Here is a 21,969-nt window from a genome sequence, read left to right as displayed (position 1 = left end):
GTGCCAAACAAGCCAGACATAAACACTTGAAACAAATTGTCAAACAGAAAACTGCCACTAAGATCAGTGAAATGTAGGCTAAATTGACAACGGAGTGAAGAGCAGAAATCTCAACCCGCAAGCAAGTTGCAGCAAGCATGTTGCAGCAATGAAAAATTCTTCCCCCTTCGCCTTCTTCATTGCAGCGATTTGCTTGCTGCGACTTGCTTGCTAGTTGAGATTTCTGCTCTTCACTCGATTTACGACACAACACCGTTCCTCAAGTTATAACGCGTTAGTTGCTTACTGGACCCTGGCAATCTGTGTGAAATGTTAACTAGTTAACTAACAAACGAACTAACCACTATCTGTTAACTAATGTTTTCCCTCTACATTATGTGGTTAATTTTCAGAATGAGAGAATTAGATGAAAATGGGGGCGTTGCTTGTAAAACAAGTGGATTCAGGGATCAAGTGTAGCTGGAGATGGACCTGGCTTAAACTGGATGCCACTATAGATGTGGAAGGAACACCACACCCTTTCGCTCTTTCTCACTTTTGCGGGCACATTGTAGAACAGATGTCCACAGGCAGAAAGTGTACAATGTAATAGTGTGCATTGTAGCTCAAATATATTGTTTTTGTTGTGTTGAATTTGACAGTAACGTGTGAGTAAGGGGGGACTTTGTTTTACTCAGTGAACTTTATTTTTGCACACATGTAGCCTTGTGCACTTGATCGATGTCTATAGTAGCCACTATAATATAGCAAAAAGAGAATGCTTGTTTGTTTCATTCTATTTCTACTTTAAGATGCATTTTCCCAAGTGGAATATACATGTGTGGTCACAAACATTCTATTATAATGGCTAACTGCAATATTAATGTGTTGTTTTTTTATCAAGACTTGAGTGTCATTTGCAGTAAAGTCTAGGCAACAAATTACATTGGATTGCTTTCTTTACATTTTGTAGCTGTGAGTTAGGTTCACATTAACCACTTTTTTTTTTACACACAGAGACTGATCATGTAGATTATATTCTTTGTTGTTTAATTAGTTCAAAACTACATTTCCCCCTAGCAGGGATTTTTTTTTTTGCATGTTTCAATGCAACAAAAAAAAAGTGTCACTTTTTTGGGACCTCACCAGTTTGCATCCCTGCTTTGTGGTTGAATCTGTGTTTGAAATGTTCTGCTCGACTGAGGGATAATTGTATGTGTGGGATACAGAGATGAGGTACTCATTACAAAATCATGTTAAACACTATTATTGCACACAACGAAAGTCCATGCAACTTATTTTATGACTTGTTACGGACATTATTACCTCTGAACTAATTTAGGCATGCCATAACAAAAGGGTTGAATATTTATTTTGATTTTATATTAATTTATAATTCAAAAACACAAAAAACACACAATTCCACTTTGCCATTAAGGGTTATTGTGTGTAGTCCCTGGACCAAGAAACCCAGGAGTATAAAAGGGCTACATACCGGGCCACGATCAGTATGCAAATCTGGAACGTTGCAGACAGAAATGCCATAGCATCACAGGAAGCTGCTGAGGGGAGGACGGCTCATAATAATGGCTGGAATGCAGTGAATGGAATGGTATCAAACGCATTAAAACCATGTATTTGATGTGTTCGATAGCATTCCATTAATTCTGTTCCAGCCATTACTATGAGCCCGTCCTCCCCAGTTAAGGTATTACTGGCCGACTGTGTCATAGATAGTCTGACTCTGTATGTTTGTTAATTTAATTTAGATTTTTTTGTATCAGGCAAAACCCCAAATCACTACTAACAACCATTGCACGGCTTGGTAAAACTGCACTAGGCCCATTGCCAACCCAAACTATGGTATAAGGGGGGGGGGGAGAATGATACTTTTTTTTGTTTGTTATTTCCTCCTCCAGTCAGGAGGAAGGAAAAGGAGTTGCTGTGTAAAGATAAGGACCTCGGTTTCCTTCCATTTTTGGTCATCAGGGAGTGAGTGGAAAATATGTGCAAACGCCCCCGAAGAGAGGCACACTGATATTCTCTCATTCTGTTATTTAGTCTACCCAAGGAGAGCACCACACGACTCTGAAGGTATGTGTCCAAATCGTATCTTTCATGTATAATTTTGATTGTCCCATGTTATGCTTGTTAGGTTTTAGGGCCTTTTATAACAGTGAATTGTAGGCCTATAGTTTGAGTCATTAATAGTAGAACTTACTCAATTAAAACAGCTGTAGGCTACTTACACTTGAGTCTAGGAACATACCACACTGAAAATATCTATGTAGTAGATGCGTCAACTTTCAGAATAATACCTGTGAGAAGGGGCAGTAGTTGTGTAGTTAAACATTGCCTGGACATTTTGTGATGAAAGACCCCTAAATGTTGTAAAACATACAGTCAAATTGTGTCTGTGTAAGTTTAAGATTCTTGTTTGCTATTTATAACCTCACAATGTAATTTACTCTCAATTGCATTTTGTTTCTTATCTCTGATCTGTCCCATCTCCTCTCAATCCCTCATTCATTGGTCACCAGAACACACAAGGCAGCCATTGCTGGGAAAATGCAGGGCCAGAGAGAGAAGACATTTATATTGATCCTTGTTGCTGCGCTCTCTCACAGGGTAAGAGTTTTGACACATTTTTTGTTGTTGTAAGTTTGAATTGATTGAACCCAGTTGTGGAAAAAGTACCCAATTGTCATACTTGAGTAAAAGTATAGATACCCTACCGTTCAAAATTTGGGGTCACTTAGAAATGTCCTTGTTTTCCATGAAAACATACATGAAATTAGTTGCAAAATGAATAGGAAATATAGTCAAGACGTTGACAAGGTTATAAATAATTATTTTTAATTGAAATAATAATTGTTTCCTTCAAACTTTGCTTTCGTCAAAGAATCCTCCATTTGCAGCAATTCTAGCCTTGCAGACCTTCAGCATTCTACTTGTCAATTTGTTGAGATCATCTGAAGAGATTTCACCTCATGCTTCCTGAAGCACCTCCCACAAGTTGGATTGGCTTGATGGGAACTTCTTACCATACGGTTAAGCTGCTCCCACAACAGCTCCATAGGGTTGAGATCCAGTGACTGTGCTGGCCACTTCATTATAGACAGAATACCAGCTGACTGCTTTTTCCCTAAATAGGTATTGCATAGTTTGGAGCTGTGCTTTGGGTCATTGTCCTGTTGTAGGAGGAAATTGGCTCCAATGAAGTGCCGTCCACAAGGTATGGCATGGTGTTGCAAAATGGAGTGGTAGCCTTCCTTCTTCAAGATCCCTTTTACCCTGTACAAATCTCCCACTTTACCACCACCAAAGAACCCCCAGACAATCACATTGCCTCCACCATGCTTGACAGATGGCGTCTTTTAATAATCTTTTCGCATCTTTTCATTTTTTTCTCCATCTCACGAATGTTCTTCTTTGTGATCCGAACACCTCAAACTTAGATTCTGTCCATAACACTTTTTTTCCAAATCTTCCTCTGTCCAGTGTGTGTTCTTTTGCCCATCTTTTCTTTTTATTGGCCAGTCTGAGATATGGCTTTTTCTTTGCAACTCTGCCTAGAAGGCCAGCATCCCAGTGTCGCCTGTCACGATCGTCGTAAGAAGCGGACCAAAGAGCAGCGTGGTGCGAATGCATCATTTTAATAGATGATGAAAAACACGAAGTAAACTGTACAAAACAATAAACGAATAACGGCCGTGAAGTTATAATAAGAACTGTGCTGACACAAGCAACTAACATAGACAATCACCCACAACCCACAATGACAAAACAGGCTACCTAAATATGGTTCCCAATCAGAGACAACGACTAACACCTGCCTCTGATTGAGAACCATATCAGGCCAAACACAGAAACACAGAACTAGACATCCAACATAGAATGCCCACTCAGTTTAGGACTTGTGATGCGTCTGTTTTTCAAACTAGACACTAATGTACTTGTCCTCTTGCTCAGTTGTGCACCAGGGTCTCCCGCTCCTCTTTCTATTCTGGTTAGGGCCAGTTTGCACTGTTCTGTGAAGGGAGTAGTACACAGCGTTGTACGAGATCTTCAGTTTCTTGGCAATTTCTCACATGGAATAGCCTTCATTTCTCAGAACAAGAATAGACTGACGAGTTTCAGAAGAAAGTTATTTGTTTCTAGCCATTTTGAGCCTGTAATCGAACCATAAATGCTGATGCTCCAGATGCTCAACTAGTCTAAATAAGGCCAGTATTATTGCTTCTTTAATCAGCATACACCAGTTTCCAGCTGTGCTAACATAATTGCAAAATGGTTTTCTTAAGATCAATTAGCCTTTTAAAATGATAAACTTGGATTAGCTAACACAATACTTACTTTTTTTTGTACTTCCGGCGCCGACAGAGATGGCCGCCTCGCTTCGCGTTCCTAGGAAACTATGCAGTTTTTTGTTTTTTACGTGTTATTTCTTACATTAGTACCCCAGGTCATCTTAGGTTTCATTACATACAGTCGAGAAGAACTACTGAACATAAGAGCAGCGTCAACTCACCATCAGTACGACCAAGAATATGACTTTCGCGAAGCGGATCCTGTGTTCTGCCTTTCACCCAGGACAACGGAATGGATCCCAGCCGGCGACCCCAAAAAACGACTTCGTAAAAGGGGGAAACGGAGCGGTCTACTGGTCAGACTCCGGAGACGGGCACATCGTGCACCACTCCCTAGCATTCTTCTCGCCAATGTCCAGTCTCTTGACAACAAGGTTGATGAAATCTGAGCAAGTGTAGCATTCCAGAGGGACATCAGAGACTGTAACGTTCTTTGCTTCACGGAAACATGGCTCACTGGAGAGACGCTATCGGAGTCGGTGCAGCCAACTGGTTTCTCTACGCATCGCGCAGACAGAAACAAACATATTTCTGGTAAGAAGAGGGGCGGGGGCGTATGCTTCATGGTTAACGTGACGTGGTGTGATCATAACAACATACAGGTACTCAAGTCCTTCTGTTCACCTGATTTAGAATTCCTCACAATCAAATGTCGACCGCATTATCTACCAAGGGAATTCTCTTCGATTATAATCACAGCCGTATAGATGGCTCTGAACAAACTTTATTTGACTCTTTGCAAACTGGAATCCATTTATCCGGAGGCTGCATTCATTGTGGCTGGGGATTTTAACAAGGCTAATCTGAAAACAAGACTCCCTAAATTTTATCAGCATATCGATTGCGCAACCAGGGCTGGAAAAACCTTGGATCACTGCTATTCTAACTTCCGCGACGCATATAAGGCCCTGCCCCGCCCTCCTTTCGGAAAAGCTGACCACAACTCCATTTTGTTGATCCCTGCCTACAGACAGAAACTAAAACAACAAGCTCCCGCGCTGAGGTCTGTTCAACGCTGGTCCGACCAATTTGATTCCACACCCCAAGACTGCTTCCATCACGTGGACTGGGATATGTTTCGTATTGTGTCAGACAACAACATTGACGAATACGCTGATTCGGTGAGCGAGTTCATTAGAACGTGCGTTGAAGATGTCGTTCCCATAGCATTGATTAAAACATTCCCAAACCAGAAACCGTGGATTGATGGCAGCATTCGCGTGAAACTGAAAGCCCGAACCACTGCTTTTAATCAGGGCAAGGTGACCGGAAACATGACCGAATACAAACAGTGTAACTATTCCCTCCGCAAGGCAATCAAACAAGCTAAGCGTCAGTATATAGACAAAGTAGAATCTCAATTCAACGGCTCAGACACAAGAGGTATGTGGCAGGGTCTACAGTCAATCACGGATTACAAAAAGAAAACCAGCCCAGTCACGGACCAGGATGTCTTGCTCCCAGGCAGACTAAATAACTTTTTTGCCCGCTTTGAGGACAATACAGTGCCACTGACACGGCCCGCAACTAAAACATGCGGACTCTCCTTCACTGCAGCTGACGTGAGGAAAACATTTAAACGTGTCAACCCTCGCAAGGCTGCAGGCCCAGACGGCATCCCCAGCCGCGCCCTCAGAGCATGCTCAGACCAGCTGGCTGGTGTGTTTACGGACATATTCAATCAATCCCTATCCCAGTCTGTTGTTCCCACATGCTTCAAGAGGGCCACCATTGTTCCTGTTCCCAAGAAAGCTAAGGTAACTGAGCTAAACGACTACCGCCTACTAGCACTCACTTCCGTCATCATGAAGTGCTTTGAGAGACTAGTCAAGGACCATATCACCTCCACTCTACCTAACACCCTAGACCCACTCCAATTTGCTTACCGCCCAAATAGGTCCACAGACGATGCAATCTCAGCCACACTGCACACTGCCCTAACCCATCTGGACAAGAGGAATACCTATGTGAGAATGCTGTTCATCGACTACAGCTCGGCATTTAACACCATAGTACCCTCCAAGCTCGTCATCAAGCTCGAGACCTTGGGTCTCGACCCCGCCCTGTGCAACTGGGTACTGGACTTCCTGACGGGCCGCCCCCAGGTGGTGAGGGTAGGCAACAACATTTCCACCCCGCTGATCCTCAACACTGGGGCCCCACAAGGGTGCATTCTGAGCCCTCTCCTGTACTCCCTGTCCACCCACGACTGCGTGGCCACGCACGCCTCCAACTCAATCATCAAGTTTGCGGACGACACAACAGTGGTAGGCTTGATTACCAACAACGACGAGACGGCCTACAGGGAGGAGGTGAGGGCCCTCGGAGTGTGGTGTCAGGAAAATAACCTCACACTCAACGTCAACAAAACTAAGGAGATGATTGTGGACTTCAGGAAACAGCAGAGGGAACACCCCCCTATCCACATTGATGGAACAGTAGTGGAGAGGGTAGTAAGTTTTAAGTTCCTCGGCGTACACATCACAGACAAACTGAATTGGTCCACTCACACAGACAGCATCGTGAAGAAGGCGCAGCAGCGCCTCTTCAACCTCAGGAGGCTGAAGAAATTCGGCTTGTCACCAAAAGCACTCACAAACTTCTACAGATGCACAATCGAGAGCATCCTGTCGGGCTGTATCACCGCCTGGTACGTCAACTGCTCCGCCCACAACCGTAAGGCTCTCCAGAGGATAGTGAGGTCTGCACAACGCATCACCGGGGGCAAACTACCTGCCCTCCAGGACACCTACACCACCCGATGTCACAGGAAGGCCATAAAGATCATCAAGGACAACAACCACCCGAGCCACTGCCTGTTCACCCCGCTATCATCCAGAAGGCGAGGTCAGTACAGGTGCATCAAAGCTGGGACCGAGAGACTGAAAAACAGCTTCTATCTCAAGGCCATCAGACTGTTAAACAGCCACCACTAACATTGAGTGGCTGCTGCCAACACACTGACTCAACTCCAGCCACTTTAATAATGGGAATTGATGGGAAATTATGTAAAATATATCACTAGCCACTTTAAACAATGCTACCCTACATTATTCATCTCATATGTATATGTATATACTGTACTCTATATCATCTACTGCATCTTTATGTAATACATGTATCACTAGCCACTTTAACTATGCCACTTTGTTTACACACTCATCTCATATGTATATACTGTACTCAATACCATCTACTGTATCTTGCCTATGCCGCTCTGTACCATCACTCACTCAAAAATCTTTATGTACATATTCTTTATCCCCTTACACTTGTGTCTATAAGGTAGTAGTTTTGGAATTGTTAGCTAGATTACTTGTTAGTTATTACTGCATTGTCGGAACTAGAAGCACAAGCATTTCGCTACACTCGCATTAACATCTGCTAACCATGTGTATGTGACAAATAAAATTTGATTTGATTTGATTTGACAACGTGCCATTGGAACACAAGAGTGATGGTTGCTGATAACGGGCCTCTGTACCCTATGTAGATATTAGAGGTCGACCGATTATGATTTTTCAACGCCGATACCGATTATTGGAGGACCAAAAAGGCCAATACTGATTAATCGGCTGATTTTTAAAATGTATTTGTAATAATGACAATTACAACAATACTGAATGAACACTAATTTTAACTTAATATAATACATCAATAAAATCAATTTAGCCTCAAATAAATAATGAAACATGTTCAATTTGGTTTAAATAATGCAAAAACAAAGTGTCGGAGAAGAAAGTAAAAGTGCAATATGTGCCATGTAAAAAAGCTAACGTTTAAGTTCCTTGCTCAGAACATGAGAACATATGAAAGTTGGTGGTTCCTTTTGACATGACACTTCAATATTCCAAGGTAAGAGGTTTTAGGTTGTAGTTAATATAGTATTTATAGGACTATTTCTCTCTATACCATTTGAATTTCATATACTTTTGACTACTGGATGTTCTTATAGGCACTATAGTATTGCCAGTGTAACAGTATAGCTTCCGTCCCTCTCCTCGACCCTACCTGGGCTCAAACCAGGAACACATCGAAGCCACACTCGAAGCAGCGTTACCTATCTCTCCACAAAAGCCGCGGCCCTTGCAGAGCAAGGGGAATAACTACTCCAAATCTCAGAGCGAATGACGTTTGAAACGCTACTAGCGCACACCCAGCTAACTAGCTAGACATTTCACATCGGTTACACCGGACATTAGGCTGATAGGCTTGAAGTCATAAACAGCGCTGTGCTTGCGAAGAGCTGCTGGCGAAAGTGCTGTTTGAATGAATGCTTACGAGCCTGCTTCTGTTTACCATCGCCCAGTCAGACTGCTCTATCAAATCAGACTTAATTATAACATAATAACACACAGGAATACGAGCCTTTGGTCATTAATATGGTCAAATCTGGAAACTACCATTTCGAAAACAAAACGTTTATTATTTCAGTGAAATACGGAACCGTTCGGTATTTTATCTAACGGGTGGCATCCCTAAATCTAAATATTCTTTTTACATTGCACAACCTTCAATGTTATGTCATAATTATGTAAAATTCTGGCAAATTAGTTCTCAATGAGCCAGGCTGCCCAAACTGTTGCATATACCCTGACTCTGCGTGCAATGAACACAAGAGAAATGACACAATTTCACCTGGTTAATATTGCCTGCTAACCTGGATTTCTTTTAGCTAAATATGCAGGTTTAAAAATATATACTTCTGTGTATTGATTTTAAGAAAGGCATTGGTGTTTATGGTTAGGTACAGTCGTCCAAAGATTGTGCTTTTTTCACAAATGCACTTTTGTTAAATCATCCCATGTGTAGTTATAACTAGTGATTATAATTGATTGATTGTTTTTTATGAGATACGTTTAATGGTAGCTAGCAACCTACCTTGGCTTCTACTGCATTCGCGTAACAGGCAGGCTCCTCGTGGAGTGCAATGTAATCAGGTGGTTACGAGCGTTGGACTAGTTAACTGTACGGTTGCAAGATTGGATCCCCCGAGCTGACAAGGTGAAACTCTGTCATTCTGCCCCTGAACAAGGCAGTTAACCCACCGTTCCTAGGCCGTCATTGAAAATAAGAATGTGTTATTAACTGACTTGCCTAGTTAAATAAAGGTATTTTTTTTTTATAAAAAAATCGGCAAAAATCGGCGCCCAAAAATACCGATTTCCGATTGTTATGAAAACTTGAAAACGGCCCTAATTAATCAGCCATTCCGATTAATCGGTCGACCTCTAGTAGATATTCCATTTTTAAAAATCAGCTGTTTCCATCTACAATAGTCATTTACAACATTAACAATGTCTACACTGTATTTCTGATACATTTTATGTTATTTTAATGGACAAAAATGAAGCTTTTCTTTAAAAAACAAGGACATTTCTAAGTGACCCCAAACTTCTGAACGGTAGTGTAGCTTAATAGAAAGTTACTCAAGTAAAAGTGAAAGTCACCCAGTAAAATACTACTTGAGTAAAAGTCTGAAAGTATTTGGTTTTAAATATACTTAAGTATCAAAAGTAGAAGTAAAAGTATAAATAATCTTGATAAGTGTGGGAATTTCACAATTTTCCTGTTCTGCTAAGCATTCAAAATGTACTTTTGGTTGTCAGGGAAAATGTATGGAGTTAAAAGTACAATATTTTCTATAGGAATGTAGTGAAGTAGAAGTAAAAGTTGTAAAACATTTAAATTGTAAAGTAAAGTACAGATACCCCAAAAAACGACTTAAATAAAAATACTTTAAAGTACTACTTAAGTACTTTACACCACTGATTGAACCAGCCATACTGTAAGGACAGACTTCTGGGCCTGTTTCCCACATCCAGAGTGAGCCTATTCCTGGACTCTCCATTGAGCATGATTTTTAGTCAAGAACTAGGCTCACTCTGGGTCTGGGAAACTGGCCTTGATGTACTTCATTTGGCAAATGCTTGAATTTGAACTTGGAAAATTAGAATTGTATTGTCATAAAATGTTGAGTGCTATATATTGTTACACTGTGATACTACCTGTATTAAAAAAGGTAACAATTCTCTTTACTATTACAGGTGACTCAGGCAAAGGTAATGGACATGGTTCCTAATGCCGTGGATGACCAGTACACTCACTGTCGGGAGCAGATGTTGAAGAAGGTTGTGGAAGGGGGTCTGCTGGAAGAAGAACTGAAAAACAGTCAAAAGTATAGTGAAGCCTGGGGGAAAAAGCAGTGTACAAAGTTAATCCCGGGAGGCGTCAAGCAACACACGGATGCATTGGTGACTTATGGACATGGGGGAAATGAGTTCAGAAATATGTTCAACCAAGCAGTGGAGACTCAGGGTGGGAATGTCACTGTCTATAACGGCAACTTCCAGTTCAAATCCCTCCACTTCCTTCTAATGGATGCCATGAGGCTTTTGAAGACTGAGAACTGCCAAACTGTGTTTCGTGGCTCAAGCAAAGATTATGAGGCACAAGTAGGGTCAGAAGTGCGATTTGGGAGGTTTACCTCAACCAAGGCCAAGCGTTCCGATGCGGAGGAATCTGCTTCAGACAATGGGATCCTTTTCAACATCACTTCCTGCACTGTAGTCAACGTGGATGATTACACTTGCTTCTCAGACAGCATTGATCAGCTAATATCCCCAGCAGAGGTGTTTAGGGTGGCTGAGGTAAAGAATGTAAGAAATGAAGATGACGATTACAGAGAGATCGTTTTGACAAGTTCAAGGACTCACAGCATTGACAGAATGCTCGACTGTTACCTCTTCCCCAGGTGAGGCCAGGTTATGTAAGCGAAAAGATATGTCAACATTAGACTACCAAACAGGTGTAGATGACACAAGAGTCAAGTGTTTTTAAAATGTCTACCTTATTCTTTGAAGAATGAAAGTCTGTCTTTGTCTGTTTGTCTCACCAGATCTCCTACAACTACGAGTCCTCCATCAATCACCCCCAAAGGCTCCTCTACTCAATGGCTTGGCAGTAGCCTGTCTGTTCTTGTGGTTGTATCTCTCTCTATCTCACTGATCACCAGGACTGATCATCTCTGATAAACTAAAGTGTTGAGTGCTAATAGATGCGGTAAAGAAGTCAATGGAACGCAGACCGTGGGGGATAGAAGGGCGCACATTCAACCAATCTGATCTAACAAAATAGATATTTGTCAAATTGTAATTTTTGATGTATTGTAACATGCCCATAATGTGCTTAATAAAGTTTGATGGATATATCTGTCTGTTTTCACGGCATAACATTTAGAAGTAGTCCCCTTTCAGGTTTAGTAGAGGTGACTGCTAAAGGCTAACTCCCATTTGTATTGACTGGTAGCATAGTTAGCATTGACTGTAATGCAGTTTAACTGTAATGCAGTTTCCTGGTGATGATGACATCAACATGTATTCAGGTTGACATCAATACCAACATTATACTCTGATTTTTACCTCAACATAGTGTGAAACACACATAAACAATAGCCTAAATGTAGGCTAATTTTGCTGGTGGCCATTGAGGAGATTCTGGATCTTTCCCCCACGACATCTTTCTCCCATGCAATGCGTTTCCATGGCATTTCCATTGTTTTGGTTGAGATCCAATGACTTCTTGACTGCATCTATTGAAAAGGACAAATAGACACACACAATTGCATGTATGTAATATCAGTTTACACAGACACATAGATATTCATCAAATGTGACAAAGCGCCAACCTTTCAAACCCCTCTTAGCATAATGATATTCTCTTGAAAAATGAATTTCTTTGCATTTGATTGTTTTTGTGAGAAAAAAATATATCATGGTGAATAGACAATATTAGATAAGATGTTTTAAACAATATGTTATGCATTTAGCAAATATTTTGGTATCACAACAATTGACTGTGGGTGGTGTCCAGTTTTCATAGATGTAATTTAATTTTCCTCTTGTTTTGTTATCGAATAAAAAACAAGTTGAGCATTTTTGAGTTTTGGATAGGACACCTTTTGCATCTACGCATTGAGATGGGGTGGGAAGGAGTGATACATTTAGTAAATGTATTAGATTATTAATAGTAGTAAGCTTCTCCAGCTGGAAATGACTTTACATACATTGGGGTGATAAGCATGTGCATTGAATTAATGATGTATGGCTCATAACCTGACAGTCCAGACAAACAGTATGTAAGACCTCGTAATATTTAGGTTGTGTAATATGTGTGAGGGGAAATGACTGTCATACCTATGAGGGATGTGGACAGAGAGCCCTTTCTCCAAGCTCAAGCCATGCTCAAAATCACAGTAGCACTAGCCTTTAGGTCTTAGTTACAAGGTGTTTGCACTGACTCAATCACAGCTGGAGCCACACATGTTTTGGCTAATATTTCATCCTTATCCTGGAACCTGCATGTTGTGCAGGCTTTTGTTCCAGCCCAGCACCAGCTCACTGGATACAACTAATCAACCGACCATAAAACCCTTGATTAGTTGAATCAGATGTTTTAGTACTGGACTGGAACTAAAACCTGCACACACTGTGTGACCTGGACCAGAATTGAAGAACAATTCATTTGAGTGTTGCCTCATTGAAGCACATGGGGGTTTCTGCAAAGAAGAGTTGAGGTCAAGCCTGCGTTACAACTGTGGTGCAAATATCAATACACACAGGTCCTGGTATAACTGAGATAACTTACACTGTTCTAAGAAGTTTCTTTAGTTGTTACCTTATTTCTTATTCTTACTCGTATATATAAATATATATATATATATATTTTTTAAACTGCATTGTTGGTTAGGGGCTACAACCTGTTGTATTTGGCGTATGTGACTAATAAAATTAGATGTGATTTGAATTATGGTTTCAACTTTTCACCCCTTTTTTTCTAATTATAGCAGTCATCCTCATAAATCAAGTCGACAATCTATCGGCAAATCCTTTTTAAATCATTGTCATATGACGAGAAATAATGAAATGATAGACATAACATATCGGTGCTCATCGGCCATTGGACACAAACATTTCACAACAAGTTGGAAATTGCAAATTCAACACTGAGTGGTTTGGAAGGAATCAGTGGCTAACTGCAAGCATTGCAAAGAAATTGTTAGCCTCCTATTCAGTGTAGGTGCTGTGTTGTACCAAGTCTAAGATAAGGGTCTCTTTTCCAATATTAAAATTATAAACAGTCAATGAAGCATGATTTGTCCCGCTCTCAAAACAACTGTTAACTCGGAACTACAAAATCTGACTTTAGGTAATTCAAGACAACTGGGAACTCGGGAAAAACGAGCTACGACTGGGAAAATACGTTTTGAACTTTCAACCAATTTGGAATTGTAAATCTGGAACTTGGGCCTCTTTCTAGAGCTACAACCTGAAGATCACTGACGTCATCATGATTCAACCTTTTTTTTCTTCTAGTTCCCAGTTGTCTTGAAAGCACCTTAAATCCAGAGAATGCCAGACTTTGATGACAAAGTTTGATGACAAAATTTGCCCATTAAGGACCGCCGCGGCACCTTCCTGTTCAAGTGAGCACAGCACAACAAGGTGAGTCCAAAAATGTCTTGTATGCTGCTGCATAAATTATGCAATATGCCAGGGAGATATGTATACTGTAGCCAAGAAAGTAATATTAATTGTATGTTGTCTAGTAAGCTGTTAGTAGCTCATGTGCCTCACCCTAATAATTAGTTATATTTTCACCTCTTAATGTCGCCGACTGTTCTGACTTGGTGGTGCACATGTAGCCTATAACCTGTTTTTGAGAAATATAATAATTGGATATTGTAAGAACTTTGTCTGCTTCTATGCCTCCTTATTTATCCTACGGTTCTGACTTGGTGCACAGGGAGAATACTGTAAGAACGGCCCATGTTCTGAATTCTGTTGCTGTACATTTCAAAAGTGCTGAACAAATAGTTATTTTGACTACGTCCATCCTAGCTCACTCATTAATGTCTTCATCGAAATCACGGATCGCCTCTTATCCGCTTGTCATCCCCTTATGCCATACTTTGTACATCTCAATTGTTCATAGAAACCACATTTGTTTAAGCAAGTCAGCCATATCAGCTATGTTTTTTTAAAGGCAGTAAATGAGGCTGAATGAACTGTTTCGCTGCCAGACAAGGCTCCGCTGATAGCCAGGTGTAGCAGTGGTAAGATGTGGGGGCCCTAACAGTTTGTGGGCACCGTGTGTCACCGTTATAGTGCAATTCATGTATTGTTTAGTGTTGTGTAGTGGCTTCGCTGGCACGCATCCCACTTTTTGTTTTGTTTGCCCCACTTAAGATTTACATTCTAACATCGCCACTGCCCTACAATGGAAACAAGAAAATGTGAGTTCAGAAATTGATGGTGTTAACAGTGGTCCTCCTTGCTGCGGGGTAAGTTTTAGTTGTCACTTCATCACGAGTGGGACAAGCTATGTGCAGAGTTTGGATTGAATTGGGTAATTCTTATCGGTGATACGTACCACTGAAAGTCCCAAAATATTCTCTCAGTAAAATGTTGTATTCTGTATTGTGTCAGGTTGACTGTTGTGTCCTCACCTTTGTTATGAGCATTTCCTCATAATCTCTAAAGTGTTCCCTTTCAGTTTTTACCATGGTTACGCATAGGCGTCTCATATTTCTTCAGTGAGAAACATTTCAATTTGGCCCTCTCCATATAGGCCAATTCCCCTGATTGGAAAGTTATAATTATTAAGACAAAAAAATTGATAGAAGGCTAAGAAGGGATATTTTCCCAAAATCAACCGGTCACGGAAAATATTGATATAAGGTCAGATGGCACAAAATTGCTAAATTAGATTGCTGTATTGAAAAGTTGGGTCCCACATGGGTAGTTTGCCAGTTTCTCTGGGTTGAAATAATGTTTAACTACTCTCCATTCTTTAAGTTACTACTGTGGTAAAGAAAATGGACATGGCTTTTAATGCAGTGGATGACCATTCAATGTCTAGAACAGATGCTAAAGAAGGGGGTCTATTGAAAGCAGAGCTAAATGTCAGTATGGCATATCATGCTACATGGGAGGCAAAGCAGTGTGCAAAGTTAATCCCAGGAAGTGTCAAGGAACACACGGCTGCATTTGTGGCTTATGGACATGGGGGAGAGGATTTCCGAAAGACTTTCAACGATTGAGTGGAAACTCAGGGTGGGAATGTCAATGTCTACAACGGTGACTTCCGGTTAAAATCCCTCCACTTCCTGATGATGGATGCCATGAGGCTTTTCAAAACTGAGAACTGACAAACTGTGTTTCGTGGCTCAAGCAAAGAGTATGAGGCACAAGTAGTTTCAGAAGTGCCATTTGGGAGGTTTACCACAACCAAGGCCAAACGTTCCGATTTGGAGGAAGCTGCTACAAAAAAATGGGACCATTTTCAGCATCACTTCCGGCACTGTAGTCAATGTGGATGCCCACACTTGTGACTCAGAAAGCATTGAGCAGCTGTTTTCTCCAGCAGGGGTCTTTAGTACGCCTGAAGTATATGAGGTAGTAAACAATTATGATGAGGAATACAGCGAGATTGTTTTGACAAATTCAAGGATTCACGGCAATCACGACTGTTACCTCTTTTCCAGGTTAGGCCCGGCTTAGATTCTAGTGTGTGAAATGTTCAGACTCAACTCTGTTCAGCATGTACAGCGATCTTGCTGATTGGAAATGAACCCCCTTCCACAACCCCTGGCTCTCTCTCTCTCCCTCTCTCTCTCCCCCTCTCGTTCCCATCTTTTTATCTCTTACACCGGTCTTCTTTAACCTCTGAAGGCTCCTCTAGTAGGTTGCTGAGCAATGGCTGCATTTCTCGGTTTTCCTGACCATCGGGACTGACCTCCAACAAACTGAAGGTTTGCAAGACATGCATGCATGCACACACACACAAACAAACAAACAATTCCTTGTATGTACAGTAGCTTAGGTACTAATTCACCTTTTTGCATTTGTATTTATTCCGGATCCTCATTAGCTGTTGCCAAGGCAGCAGCTTCTCTTCCTGGGGTCCAATCACAATTACATACAATAAAACGATTCATAACACAACACATTATTACACGAAACTACCCATAACATATCGACACTACAAAATCAATAAAAAAAACTTACAGCAAAATAACAATATTAAAATGTATGTGTGCACAGTGTTCAGTCATCGGCATACATAGACAGACAGGCTTTACTCAGTGCCAGTGGCTGATGTGTTAGCATGTGTTTGAGTATGCTGTGTGTGCCGTTGAGTGTCTCGTCATAGTCCGCACTGTTCCATGAGTTGTCGTTTTATCCGTTTTTTTTATCTGATTTTACTGCTTGACTGAGTTTCATGATGTAGTCATGGCTCTACTATGTAGTACTGTGCATTTCCCGTAGTCTGTTCTGGTGGCATGTCTTGGGCATGAAGGGTTGTCTGAGCCGTGCGTTAGTCGCTTAAACAAACGGCTCGGTGGTTTCAACATGTCTGTCTATACCTCTCACAAAGACAAGCAGTGACGCAGTCAATCTTTCTTCCACCCTGAGCCAGGAGAGGTTGACATGCATATTATCAATGTAGGCTCGCCATGTACTGCTCTCTTCTGGGCCAATTGTAATTTGCATATGTCCCTCTTTGTGGCACTTGACCATATGTTTTTTAAAAGGCAGTAAATGAGGCTGAATGAACTGTTTCGCTGCCAGACAAGGCTCCGCAGAGAGCCAGGTGTAGCGGTGGTAAGGATTCACTCCGTGGTGCTGAATGGAAAGCTCTGCTGTTGGGACAGCTTTTGTGTAGGCCCTAACAGTTTGTGGGCACCGTTTGTCACCGTTATAGTGCAACTAATGTGATATTTAGTGTTGTGTTGTGTAGTGGCTTTGCTGCCATGCATCCCACAATTTATTTGTATATGTTTGCCCCACCTAGATTGTCATTCTAAAATCGCCACTGCATTAAAACATACGTTTTTTTCCCCCGGCAGCAGATTATGATTGATAATGTCAAAAGCTGCACTGAAGTCGAACAAAACAGCTGCCACAAAATCGTCATATTATCCATTTCTTTGTCTACGTGCCGTACGTGTTGAATTCCCTTTCCCTATAAGCCTGCTGAAAGTCTGTTATACTGAACAAAAATATAAACATGACATCCAAAGTGTTGGTCCTCTGTCCAGTGTCTGTGTCTTTTGCCCATTTTAATATTTTCTATTTATTGGCCAGTCTGAGATATGGCTTTTTCTTTGCAACTCTGCCTAGAAGGCCTGCATCCCGGAGTCGCCTCTTCACTGTTGACGTTAAAGACTGGTGATTTGCGGGTACTATTTAATTAAGCTGCCAGTTGAGGACTTGTGAAGCGTCTGTTTCTCAAACTAGACACTCTAATGTACTTGTCCTCTTGCTCAGTTGTGCACCGGGGCCTCCCACTCCTCTTTCTATTCTGGTTAGAGACGGTTTGCTCTGTTCTGTGAAGGGAGTAGTACACAGCGTCGTATGAGATCTTCAGTTTCTTGGCAATTTCTCGCATGGAATAGCCTTCATTTCTCAGAACAAGAATAGACTGACGAGTTTCAGAAGAAAGTTATTTGTTTCTGGCCATTTTGCACCTGTAATCGAACCCACAAATGTTGATGCTCCAGATACTCAACTAGTCTAAAGAAGGCCAGTTTTATTGCTTCTTTAATCAGAAAAACAGTTTTCAGCTGTGCTAACATAATTGCAAAAGGGTTTTCTAATGATCAATTAGCCTTTTAAAATGATAAACTTGGATTAGCTAACACAACGTGCCATTGGAACACAGGAGTGATGGTTGCTGATAATGGACCTCGGTATGTCCTATGTAGATATTCCATAAAAATCAGCCGTTTCCAGCTGCAATAGTCATTTACAAATTTAACAATGTCTACACTGTATTTCTGATCAATTTGATGTTATTTTAATGGACAAGAAACGTGCTTTTCTTTCAAAAACAAGGACATTTCTAAGTGACCCCAAACTTTTGAACGGTAGTGTATCTGTTAACACCATCCATATCTCCAGGGTACTATTTGTCCATGACAGTTTCTCTGGGGCACTATTTGTACGTGACACTGTTTTTTTTGGGGCACTATTTGTACGTGACACTGTTTTTTTGGGGCACTATATGTACGTGAAACTGTTTCTCCAGGGCACTAGTTCTTCCAGAGGGGTAAAGAAAGTAAATGACATTGACACTTGGAAATGACTCTGTAGGAGGTGTTTCAGAGCCAAATGAGACTCCTCTGTTTTCCCAGCTGTCTTTTCCTGTCTGAGGTATGCTCAGCCTGACAGGAGGTCAACATGTGGTTGACGACTGCGCGGACGTCCAGATAGTACCGCCGGTTTACTGAATTATTGCAGGAACATTTGTACACATACGAGTTTGCAGACATGCGCACACACAGAGACAAACAGCATGCACATAAACAGGCACACGCACGCACACACACACACACACACACACACACACACACAGTACGTGAGTTTCTTATTTTCAGTCCATCCAACAGTTATAAGGGAGGGAAAGTTACTTTTTGAAAACCACTGAGACACATTCATCGCTCATCCGCACAGTCAGAAGAACGTAATGAGACCACTGAAGACACATTTCAGTTGAATGCGTTCCATTGTACAACTGACTAGGTATCCCTCCTTTCCCTTTCCCTTTCCCTTTCCTGTGCAGCAACGCCAATCTGTCTCCAGATGGAGAGATAGAAGCATACCCGACATCAGGCTGTAATCATGGATGACACACTGACACTCTCTAGGGGTGTATTAGTGTAGGGGAGAGCTTGATGGGAGGGCCACTGTAGCGTGAGCAATGATTATCTATAGACTGGTGTGAGTGAACATTGTGTTCGAAATACAGTAGCATTGCCTTTGCACTTTAAGAGCCTCTCGAAACAGATCTCAAAAACTAGTGCTTCACAGTCCAAACGGACCTCTCAGATATGTCATTTGGGGCAGTTTAGAGAAACATCACCCACGTTGCTGTCATTTCTTGAACAGTGAATAGATCAAGTGAACGATGAACACCCTGCAAAATGGTGCAACTGTTTAAAGTAGGGATTGAAGATGGTGTTAAATCACAAGCATTGGTCAGCAAACACCTTTATTCAATCGATGCATACTCACACAGTAGCCAGAATAGGCAAATAGACTAGAGGCATTCTGTAATTGAAAAACAGTTATTTGCACAATTTATATACTTTGGTACATTCATGAATATGCAAGCTAGCATGAGTTTTACGTCAAGTGTCTGTGTTTGAAAATAAATGGATTGGTACTAAATGACAATTATGAGTAAATACACATATTATCCAAAATGCTGGAGTTTGATTGTGGTGTAAGTGAGCCTCTTTAAATTAATCTAAACATTGCAATATGCACACTGCCTTAACAAGCCAGTAAACACTATTCCATGGGGATAAAACAGGTATTGTTTTGTACATGTGATTGAACTGTGCACCCATCAAAGCTGCACAACATAAACCTGAACATTTCTGACTATGCATTGCAGTAGCTGAACCTACAATATTCACTATAATTTAGGTAAACATTGTATTTAAAAAAAAAAAAAAACCTTGAAAATAAACGTTTTACCGCTGTTACGTTTTGGCAAATATACGCACATTTTAATACTTTTTTAAAAAGCATTACTGTACATTCATATGGGCAGAGAGAGAGAGAGAGGAATGTGAGGAAGATGGAGAAAGAACCTTCATATCTATACTGCTCATTGAGTATCTCATTCCAAAATCATGGGCATTAATATGGAGTTGGTCCTCCCTTTGATGCTATAACAGCTTCCACTCTTCTGGGAAGGTTTTCCACTAGATGTTGGAACATTGTTGCTGGGACTTGCTTCCATATAGCTATAAGAGGGCGATTAGGCCTGGCTCGCAGTCGGCGTTTCAATTCATCCCAAAGGCCAGTCGAGTTCTTCCACACAGATCTTGACAAACCATTTCTGTATGGATCTCAGTTTATGCATGGGTCATTGTCATACTGAAACAGGAAAGGGCCTTCTACAAACTTTTGCCACAAAGTTGGAAGCACAGAATCATCTAGAATGTCATTGTATCCTGTAGCGTTAAGATTTCCCTTTATAGGAACTAAGGGGCCTAGACCGAACCATGAAAAACAGCCCCAGACCATTATTCCTCCTTCACCAAACTTTACAGTTGAAACTATCATTGGGGCAGGCAGGGTTGTCCTGTTATCCGCCAAACCCAGATTCATCCGTTGGACTGCCAGATGGTGAAGCATGATTCGTAACTCCAGAGAACGTTGCCACTGTTCCAGAGTCAAGCTTTACACCATTCCAGCCGATGCTTGGCATTGCGCATGGTGATCTTAGGCTTGTGTGCGGCTGCTCGGCCATGGAAACTCATATCATGAAGCTCTTGACGAACAGTTATTGCGCTGACGTTGCTTCCAGTGTCAGTTTGGAACTTGGTAGTGAGTGTTGCAACCGAGGACAGAGGTGTTTTACACACTACGCTTTTCAGCACTCGATAGTCCTGTTCTGTGAGCTTGTTTGGCCTACCACTTCGCAGCTGAGCCGTTGTTGCTCCTAGACATTTCCACATCACAATAACAGCACTTACAGTTGACCGGGGGAGCTCTAGCAGGGCAGAAATTTGATGAAGTGACTTGTTGGAAAGGTGGCATCCTGTGACGGTGCCATGTTGAAAGTCACTGAGCAGTAAGGCCATTCTACTGCAAATGTTTGTTAGCAACGGGTGTGGTTGAAATAGCCGAATTCACTAATTTTATGGGGTTTTGTGTATATAATGTACAAAAAAAGTAGGGGCGTGGATCAGAAAAAAGTCAGTATCTGATGTGTCCACCATTTGCCTCATGCAACGCAACATCTCATTTACATAGAGTTGATCAGGCTGTTGATTGTGGCCTGTGGAATGTTGTCCCACTCCTCTTCAATGGCTGTGCAAAGTTGCTAAATATTGGCGGGAACTGGAACACTCTGTCGTACACGTCGATCCAGAGCATCACAAACATGCTCAATGGATGACATAATGGATGACATATATGGTGAGTATATGCAGGCCATGGAATAACTGAAACATTTTCAGCTTCCAGGAATTGTGTACAGATCCTTGCGACATGGGGCCATGCATTATCATGTTGAAACATGAGGTGATGATTGCAGATGTCAACAAACCGCTTGCCCACACAACGCCATACACCAGCCTCTGTGAGGGCCAAATTCCATAAAATGACCTTTAAGGTGGCTTTTGGTAGCGAAAGGAACATTGAATTCTCTGGCAACACCCCTAGTGGACATTCCTGCAGTCAGCATGCCAATTGCATGCTCCCTCAATACTTGAGACATCTGTGGCATTGTGTGATGTGACAAAACTACACATTTTATTGTGGCCTTTTAAAGGGTTCAACTCAGTATTCGGTAGGTGTACCTAATATTTGGTGTAATCAATGCATCAGGGGAGGCTGCTGAGGGGAGGACGGCTCATACGAATAGCTGGAACGGAGCAAATGGAATGGCATCAAACACATGGAAACCACAGGTTTGGTGTATTTGATACCGTTTCACTGATTCCGCTGCAGCCATTACCACAAGCCCGTCCTCCCCAATTAAGATGCCATCAAACTCCTGTGTGGTGTACAGTTGAAGTCGGAACTTTACTTACACTTAG

General features: G+C 41.5%; 1 protein-coding gene and 1 pseudogene across 9 annotated transcripts in view; both read left to right on the top strand.

Moving 5' to 3' along the window:
* The window catches only part of LOC139418836 (T-cell ecto-ADP-ribosyltransferase 2-like), a 34,543-nt gene extending 20,441 nt beyond the window's left edge, over window positions 1-14,102 (top strand). For 3 of the 9 annotated variants that reach the window (XR_011635359.1, XR_011635361.1, XR_011635360.1), the window contains exons 2-6: window positions 2,041-2,073; window positions 2,520-2,607; window positions 10,397-11,103; window positions 11,248-12,634; window positions 13,909-14,102. Coding sequence is in view for 2 of the 9 variants with exons in the window: in XM_071168569.1 (XP_071024670.1) it covers window positions 2,548-2,607; window positions 10,397-11,103; window positions 11,248-11,380 (900 nt within the window). In the remaining 7 variants the exon portion in view is untranslated. Of the gene's footprint in view, window positions 1-392; window positions 2,074-2,519; window positions 2,608-10,396; window positions 11,104-11,247; window positions 13,152-13,908 lie in introns of those variants that run through there. The other 6 variants (XR_011635357.1, XR_011635358.1, XR_011635355.1 and 3 more) reach the window with 4 other exon arrangements.
* Window positions 14,103-15,318: 1,216 nt separating this feature from the next.
* LOC139419301 (ecto-ADP-ribosyltransferase 5-like) lies at window positions 15,319-15,910 on the top strand (annotated as a pseudogene).
* The last annotated feature ends 6,059 nt before the right edge of the window (window positions 15,911-21,969 follow it).

This window comes from Oncorhynchus clarkii, chromosome 10 (genome assembly GCF_045791955.1).
Source record: "Oncorhynchus clarkii lewisi isolate Uvic-CL-2024 chromosome 10, UVic_Ocla_1.0, whole genome shotgun sequence".
Lineage (NCBI taxonomy): Eukaryota > Metazoa > Chordata > Actinopteri > Salmoniformes > Salmonidae > Oncorhynchus > Oncorhynchus clarkii.
This window is presented reverse-complemented; position numbering and strand designations above follow the sequence as displayed.